This window comes from Monopterus albus, unplaced genomic scaffold, assembly GCF_001952655.1.
Source record: "Monopterus albus unplaced genomic scaffold, M_albus_1.0 scaffold364.1, whole genome shotgun sequence".
NCBI lineage: Eukaryota > Metazoa > Chordata > Actinopteri > Synbranchiformes > Synbranchidae > Monopterus > Monopterus albus.
This window is the reverse complement of record NW_018128244.1, coordinates 233,386-242,290: the sequence shown is the minus strand read 5'-3', so window position 1 is coordinate 242,290 and position 8,905 is coordinate 233,386. Positions and strand designations below refer to the sequence as shown.

Sequence of the window (8,905 nt, the reverse complement as noted above, 5' to 3'; positions counted from 1 at the left end):
TTTATCCCCTAGCCAGCTACTGTTTTGTGTTCTCCCCATGGACTGTTCCTCCGGACCGTGACTCCACTCTCTCCTCCCAGGCAGGTCAATGCTCAGTCGCCTATCTGTTCCACTATTGCCTTCATCTCTCTGTCTCTACCTTCAGTAGCCACCATCACCACCAACCAGCCCAGGAGTGACCCAGCCTACGCAGCTCGGCCCAGCTCTCCATCTCCTCACCTCCTGCTGTTGGTCAAACACCCGGCTACTACTCATCAACAGGACTATGTACTATTTCCCTCTGTGTATTTTTACTCATCACTGTACATAATAAATCACTGCTTGCACCGAAGTCGGCTACCTGGGTCCGCCTCTTTCTCGTTCGCTCACTGACAGGTGCGAACGGCACATAACACCTTGCTTTGGTGAAGGCCCACTTAGGGTATCCACAAGTCTTAAGGGAGTTCTGGATGTGTAATTTCTCCTTCTTGGCCCCTTCTGCAGTTGTGGGCACTTCCTCTGCCCTGTGATTCAAAGTTCTGATGACTCCCAGTTTGTGCTGAAGTGGATGGTGTGAGTCAAAAAGCAGGTATTGGTCCGTGTGTGTAGGTTTCCGGTATACTTCTACCTTCAGGCTTGTGTCTCCTCCCAAGTGGACTGCATAATCCAAAAAGTGTAGACCAGTTACAAGAAACATCTTACCTCTGTGCTTGCCAACAAGGGTTTCTCCACCAAGTACTAGGTCATGTTTTGCTTGGGAATCAAATACTTATTTTACTCACTGAAATGCAACTCAGTTTATAACATTTGTATCATGTGCTTTTTGGGGATTTTTTTGTTGATATTCTGTCTCCATCCTTTAGAGACAGGATATCAACATGGTGTAATTGTATATGGTCTTCTACTTAGTAGGGTAATGAGGAGTCATTGCACGTTTTCCACATTTTGTATTTGCCATCAGGGAAAAAGCTGTTCTAAAGTCTAGTTCTGTGTGTGATGATACTGTCCGCTCTGCTGTGCCTGAGGTTGTAGGTGCAGTTTTTGTGTCCGAGCAGAGTGTGAGCTGGGTGGAGCAGATCCCTGATTATGTTCTCTGCCCTTTTACGACAGTGCTGTGTGTACAGTGTGTCCATAGCAGGCAGTTCAGTCCCAATTCTGCAGTCCTCTCTGCAGTCTTTATGACCCTTTGAAGAGCCTTCCTCTCTGCCTGTGTGGTGTTACCATACCAGACTGGGATGCTAGTAGTGAGGATGCTCTCTACCAGTCCTCTATAAGCCTGGGTGAGAGGGCGATGGTTCAACCCAGCTTTCCTGAGCCGCCTGATGAAGTATAGCTGCTGCTGGGCTTTCTTCACTGTGGTAGCTGTGTTCAGTGACCAGCTCAGGTCAGATGTCACCTGCAGGCCCAGGAACTTGTGGCTGTCAGCCCTCTCCACCTCAGCCCCTTTGATGGTCAGAGGTAGCAGAGGGGAGGGGTTCTTCCTGAAGTCTATTATGCTTGCGGGATGTTTGCACTCTTAATTGTGGCATTAACACGGCACAAATATGCAAGAAAGACAAATAACTTAACCCGGAGAGATCTGTGATGTCACACGCATGGGGGCGCCATCTTATCAGTGTAATACGCATAGGAAAAGCAAAACTTTAATCTCAGCCTACTTGGAGCACGAGTCTCCCCCATGAAACTTGGCAGAGATGACCCAGAAGCCTAACACTAAAGTACAACAAACTATTTTTAACCAAAATCCAGGTGGTGATAATCTCGATAGCAGCACTTATCAAGATACAAAGTGCATCTTATGTTTTAAAAATGCCCATCTTATCTAATGTAGCCATTTAATTTGACAAAAGATCACACATGTGCCTCAGATGCCAAAACAGAATTTAAATGTATTCTAACAGATTATCTATGGGCTGAACAAGCACTAGACCAATGGCACAGCCAATATAAAGTGAGCACAGAGTAACAGGCAGCTGAAGTATACCTTCAGCTTCTTCACGCCAGTATTTCCATGTTATCTTACGTTATACTACATCTCAGAAGAAAATGCACTTTTTACTACACCACGCATCTGACAGATAGTTACTTTGCAGATAAAAGTAAAAAATAAAAGATGATGATCTTATGGATTATGTTGCATTATTTTAAATGAAACAGATGCAGTTACTTGACATACAGAACAATTGATCAGTTCATAGAATATGGGCCTTCCAGATTAAACTGTAAACACTTTGAAAATATGAATATGTTGCTTATGCCTTAATACATCAGAAATGAAATAAATGATATTTACATCACAGTATATTTGATAGATATAACACTTTTTGTTGAATACTTTTACTTCTAATTGAGTACTTTTTGCTTCAAATACACGTACTTTATTAAAAATTTGCGATACAGGATATTGGATTGTTTTTTTTATTTTGATGGGGCTACTGTGAATTAAGATCTTAGCAGTTATTCCACCTCAGATAAAACATTTATTCTTTCCATCTTTATATTAAAATAGGTTTTCTAGAGTTTTATGTGACTGTGAAAATCTTCAGTTCTCTGTTGTGTTTGGCTAAAAATCTTTCTTCCTTAAATTAGATGTACTGTTTGACACATAATATAAAACACACACTGAGAGACACAAACACACACTCTGGGCCTGGTACAACAGTAAACAATAAGACAAAAGCTCTGTGTTTCTCTGCAGCCTACTCAGATCGACAACACTGCTGTCCTCAGTCTGACAGGAACACCAGGACCTCCTGGATCCTCTGGGACCTTTTGGACTTTCTAGGACTCTACAGGACCCTCTGGGCACATGGACCCTAAACGTCTCACCTCAGGCTCTCAGCAGCAGGCTTGGCTGAGGAAAAAGGTAAAGTTAGCTTGGTGTTACTGGTTTTACTGGTTTAATCTTAAACAGTGTGGTTTTTATTCTTTTTTTGACTGAACTCTTCTCGGTAAACATTGTTGGATTATAATGAATGAATAAATATCTCTGGCTCAACACCAGTCAGTCAGGACTGATGAAGCCTCTTGGATGAGAGGTGAAACGTCTTCGACCTAGAAATCTAGTCCAGTTGATTTTTTCCAGATTATAATGAAGTGCATTAACTCCAGTATTGTACTTAAGTACACATTTTGGTCACTTTCTGCCTCATTATACTTGTACTGCAGTACATTTGACAGTGAAATATTTTACTTTTACTGAACTACATGTGTCTGACAGCTGCAGGTACTTTGTAGATGAAATTACTTAAAAAGGTGACGAGTTTATAGATAATGATGCATTAGTAGAGATGAAACGTAATTTCCTCGTTGAACCGATGCCAGAGGCAGTGTGTTCACGCTGAATCAAAACAAAGACGCCACTTCTGTAAACATGTGACAGTCTGCACCACCGCTCCACACGGTGGAGGTCAAAGGTCAAACTAACATCTGTAACACTAGCAGGTTTACAATAATGCACAGTCTTCAACATCACCAGCAACAAAATGGTGACAAGTAGACAAGTGTTCACATGAACCTTTAAATAACACAACTGAATTTTTTAAATAACAGAAAACAACAAGGATTCAACTCAAACAGGGGATAAAGTCATATTTGTCTATTGGTGAGCCTTAAAAGTCAATAATTGGAAAATAAGTGGTTTAATACTAATAAACTAATTAACTAGTTATTAAGATAGCATCACCTATTAAATAAAAGTAGAAAACATACATTTACACAAAATAAACTGTGTGTTCCAGCAGCAGGTTGATATGAAAACACATACTGAGTTTACCATACAAATATCTTCTGACCAGTATAAGACATATTTTTATTTTGCAAACATTTTTTATGATGGAAAGATTTGTAACTGATAAAGCCATCTTTTTAAAAAATATGGGCATGTTTAGGAACAACAAATAATTATAGTGTATTACAAAAGCTCCATAAATGCTCTTACAGAGCAGCCACATCAGTGTCAGGGTCAGATTTTATTCTCTCCGTCTTGTTATGAGCACATTTCCCCCTGGACTAGTAAAGTATCTATCTATTCATGTAATAAATAAGATACGACAGTTCAAGAAAAGAACAAGAAAGTAGTAAATATATTGTAACAACTTAGTAACATTATACAACAAAATACAAAACCACAAAATGAACTAAATTAAGCTTACAAAGGATGTAAGGTTCCGTGTGATGGTTCATATGTGCAAAGGGTGATCATATCACAAACAGTGCAGCTATTAGTCCACTGTTATTATCAGTATTTAGCACCATGTGTAACGTTTAGGGAATGATGAACACGTGATGACCTGTGAGCACATAGACGTCACACGGACTAATGTAAAACTACAGTCAGATTAAAGAACCATATGTGAGACTAGAACGACAACGTTGTTAATTATTCGTTATATCTTGATGAAGTTTTAAAGCAGAGGAAACAGCGCCACACTGCCGTTAGCCTCCATTTAGCGGTCGCACCGGGTACTGCACCTGCAGCTGCGGTTTGTTTTTTCAGGGGCTCTCTATCACTAATTGCGCATGCACAATGAGATGAATGGCCGCTGCACCTGACGGCCCACCAGGAAGTGTGGCGGACAAATCCTCGGCCGTTAATCCCCGCTCGCCACGATAACCGGAGGAGGCAACGACAGCAAAATGCTCTGTGGTCCGGAGCGCCCAGTCTGACCGTCGGGACCGTCTCCGTTCAGTGTTCGGCCTCCGGGATCGCGCCTCTGCGCAGTGAGTGCATGCAGGCAGAGTGTGCGGGACTGTGCGTGTGCGCGTTTGGGTGTGCGACCCCCTCCATTGCGCCTGCTGAAGCTCCGTCAGGCTCTTGGCACGTCCACCCTGACTGCCATGGGATGCAGCGGTAGCACGGAGGTAAGCACTGCCCGGTTCGACTCGGCACTGACATCCCTGGCGCCCTTCAGCAGATAACGGGTGCGTGTTTATTTTGGTCACCGTGAAAGGGAGACCGATGCCAGGGAACGGAGAGGGCCGAGCTGGGCTTCGAGTCAGGAGCAGTAATCCAATTAGCTCTTCCCGGGGATGGGCGTGCTACCGAGGCCTGGCAACGGGCCGTGACATCTGATGCTCCCGGGGAAGGCCAAGGCTTCGGTCCAGCCTGTAGCTGTGTGCAATTAGTGCCGAAACCGAGCCGAGCAAACAGGCCGGGACAGAGTGTCTGTGGCTGGAGGTGTGGACCGGTCCGGTCTGGCTCTGCCCGGTCCTGCAGGCCCGGCTCTGCTCGCAGTGTGACCGTGTTCTGTGTCTGTTTCAGAGGACAAGGAGAGAGTGGAGACCACTGGAGGACCGGAGCTGCACGGACCTGCCCTGGTTCCTGCTCTTCGCCATCTTCTGCGTCGGCATGGTAACCACGTAGTACTGCAATAGTACTACAATAATACTGTAATGCGCCTTCCATTAACCCACCATCATCACTGGGATGGGCTCACACCCTAGACTGGAATAATACTACAGTAATACTACCATAGCACTGCCATAATACTATATTAATACTGCCATAGTACGGTATGTCTTGTAGTATTTGTGTAGTGCTGATTTGTTTGTGTGACATTCACAGTACATATATTATACTGAGTCTGTTTTGTGATTACAGCAGTACTGGTTGAAGTATGCTGAACCTTTAAACTACTAAAGTAAACATACCAGTATAACACTGTAAAAATCCTACTGAAGTCAAACTGAAAAAATCAACTGGACTAGATTTTTTAGTTGATTCTTTCTAAGTTTTTTTCAGTTTACTATGACCTGGATGACTGAGAATCTGCACTGACTACTGAAGTCAAAGTGCACAAGCAGAAAACCAGTCATGGTATTTGTGCTGAAACATCTTTGTGTCTGAATCCTGCTGCGTTTCACTGGTGGAGCCACTTTTATGTTCGTTATTGATCCATCTGCTGATTTGTTTCTGATTAATCAGTACCTAATGGCAGTTCAGTGTGTGTGGGTCCGTAGCAATATTTGTTGTCTCACAGTAACCGGTTTTCCCTGAGCCTTATAAGTGTGAACACTCTGGACTAGGTTGCTTGGATCCAGATGTGGTGTGCGGTAGATCTTATGAGGTTATCCTGCACTGTTTATGGAATTAGGGCCCTATTTCACAATGGTGAACAATCCTTAAAAAAATTCCTGGATCCTGATGATGATCTGGATAAACACCCAAATCTGTTGGATTGTTCTGTGGGCCGTACCCTCCCTCTCCAAAACATTTCATCCCAATCCATTCATTACTTTTTGAGTTATGCTGAGAACAAATGGCAGTAAAAACGTGACCTCCTTGGGGGAGGTAGTAATAACAGCAGCCTGGTGAACCAGTGCAGAATCACATTCCTTTCCAAGTTACTCAGTTCTACTACCAGTACTAGTTTTTATGAAAACAAAGAAATATACTGTATAAAGTGTGCACAACCATAGTAATAAACTGAAAAGGCTGGTGATCATTTTTCAGGGTTTGTTAACAGTAAAGTCAATTTTTGGCTTTGAACAAAACATTTGAAGATGTCACCTTTGACTCTGAGATGGAAACTATCATCTTTTACTGACAGCAATTCCCAATCAGCGTATTAAAAATATTCATCTCTGAACTTAGATCCTCTGAACTTAGACAGACATGTGGGCCACTGTAGATCATTTAATTCAGAGGAAACACCACCTGGTGGAAATGCTGAGGGGCATTTTAAAGCTTCTCTACCCAGAGGCTCTAGTGACACCCAAAACAAAGTGACACCATAACTTGCTCCTTTCTTTTCTTTGTCCCTTGCGTCCTGTTTCCTAAGATGGGACCTACAGATGCCTGGTTGGGACAAACTACAAACTGCAGCCCCCAGTCTGAAGCTAGCGTTAGCTGACTAACAGTAAACGTGTCAGTCCAGTAAAACGCTCTGGTTCATGCTGATGTGACACAAAGCACTGACGTTACACAAAGCTAAGTTACTCCCAAATTAAAGTCACATTTATTTATTTGTTTGTGTTTTATTTTATGATTCACGGACTGTACTTTGACAACATAGGGTAAAGAAGCTGGAAGAACAACTTGACATGCACTGATTGCAATTTTCTTGGTTGATTACAATTTACAATTTTTTGTAAGTCTCACCTGCTGATTGCTGAGTTTCTAAGAACTGTTGGGAATGGGATGCCTCAGACTCATCGGCTGGTCTCTAGCCAAGGCCCATCTCCAGCTGGTTGAGTGGAAGGGGGCGGTAGGCGGTGGGGGGTGAGGGGGGGGGGGGGTTAAAGCTGAGAGACACCTTGTCCTATCCCACATGAAACCACTGAACACAATTTAATCCACTCATCTTCCTCCTGCTGGTGGTGGGACATTATTGTTTACTGCTTTGTGTTTGGACAGTTGTTGGGGGTGCTGTCATTGACAGCTGGTGTTTTTCTGTCCTGCAGGGCGCCATCTGCAGTTTCACCATTGTCACTGGCGGCGCTGGTCGTCTTGTCTTTGGATACGACAGCTACGGCAACACCTGCGGCAGACGCAACGAACAGATTGAAGGCTTCAGGCTCAGCGGCCTCGACCACACCGACAGGAAGTAGGTCTGGCTTTATACCAAGTTGCTGCTGTGTCTGTCCACTGAACTGCAGTACTGGGCAGGATGCTGAATCTGGCTTCTTGTTCAAATTTTCCAGTCCACCTTAAAAGTAGCAAAACACCTGTAAAGGGCATTGTTCAGAGATTTCTAAGACAACCCAAGGGCTGAAAGAGACAGAATAAGAACAAGATTATTGGCCAAGTATGTTACACAGAAGGAATTTGTTTCTGGTACAGAACTGAGGCAGCCATCTGTGGCGCCAACTCAACCGATGGCTTTAACCATCGGGGGCAATTCGGAGGTTCAGTGTCTTGCCCAAGGACACTTCAACATGTGGACTGCAGGCACTGAGATTTGAACCTCCGACGAGAGACGACTGCTCTACCCACTGAACCACAGTCGTCCACACAGAATATATGCAAGGTACCATGTTAAGAGGCCTCTGACGGGAAATTACTACAGTGAATTTACTTAATGTTCAGGATTATGATATTCTGGGACATCCCCTGTCATATATGAGTGTTGCTTTCTTGAGACTTTTTAATCCTGAGCATGTAAAACTAGTAAAAGAACAAAAACCACAGCTAGACTTGATGTCAGATGGTCCACTGTTCAGGGGTTTTAAGGAAAAAAATGTACAGGTGAATGGTTAAAAATGATTATGATAATTAAAATAATTAAGAAAAAACTGTTTTTTATTGTAATGTCAAAGTTTCTGTTACTGGAATTGATTGGCTCTTGCATATATTCTGTGTCTTTCAGCCCAAGCGTTGTCTTAGAAACCTCTGAACAATGCCCTTTACAGGTGTTTTGCTACTTTTAAGGTGGACTGGAAAGTTCTAATAAGAAGCCATGCTCAGCGTTGTATACTACAGTAGGTTTTACTGTGTTACAGCAGTTTGTTGTATGTTACTGCGGTGCTTTTTACTGTTACTGCAGTATCTGTCAGTATATTACTGTGGTATTTTTAGTGAATACCTGGTTTTTGGTGTATACCTCAGGTATTTTTGTGAATTGCTGTGTAATTTTTCTGTGTATCACTGTGGTATTTTATAAATATTTGCATTGTATGTTTATTTTTGTGTCATGTTTTGTGTATTTGGGCCTGGTCCATGGTATTGTGTATCATCGTGCTATTTCGTTGTTTGTACAGGTATGTGCAGTTTGGCTCAGTGTGAGTTGCGACTGTTCTGTGGTGTTGTGTAATTCAGTATTGTATTATTGAAGCACTGCATAAGGTGTTACATGCAGCCCCATGTCAGTGGACTGTACTGCTGTAGTACTACTGCAGTATTACTGCTTAACTGGGTCAGCCTGGCACGGTGCGTTCGAGGACCTGTGGGAGTTTGCAGAGTTGATTGTGCTGACTGTGACTCATC

At 43.0% G+C, this 8,905-nt stretch overlaps 1 protein-coding gene across 2 annotated transcripts in view; it reads left to right on the top strand.

Annotated features, from left to right (window-relative positions):
- The first annotated feature begins 2,391 nt into the window (after positions 1-2,391).
- Positions 2,392-8,905, top strand: part of slc44a1b (solute carrier family 44 member 1b) — a 31,104-nt gene continuing 24,590 nt past the window's right edge. Inside the window, exons 1-3 of one of the 2 annotated variants that reach the window (XM_020585399.1) lie at positions 2,392-2,845; positions 5,243-5,332; positions 7,384-7,526. In XM_020585399.1, coding sequence (XP_020441055.1) covers positions 2,789-2,845; positions 5,243-5,332; positions 7,384-7,526 — 290 coding nt within the window. In that variant the 5' untranslated portion in view covers positions 2,392-2,788. Of the gene's footprint in view, positions 2,846-4,764; positions 4,843-5,242; positions 5,333-7,383; positions 7,527-8,905 lie in introns of those variants that run through there. The other variant, XM_020585400.1, reaches the window with a different exon arrangement.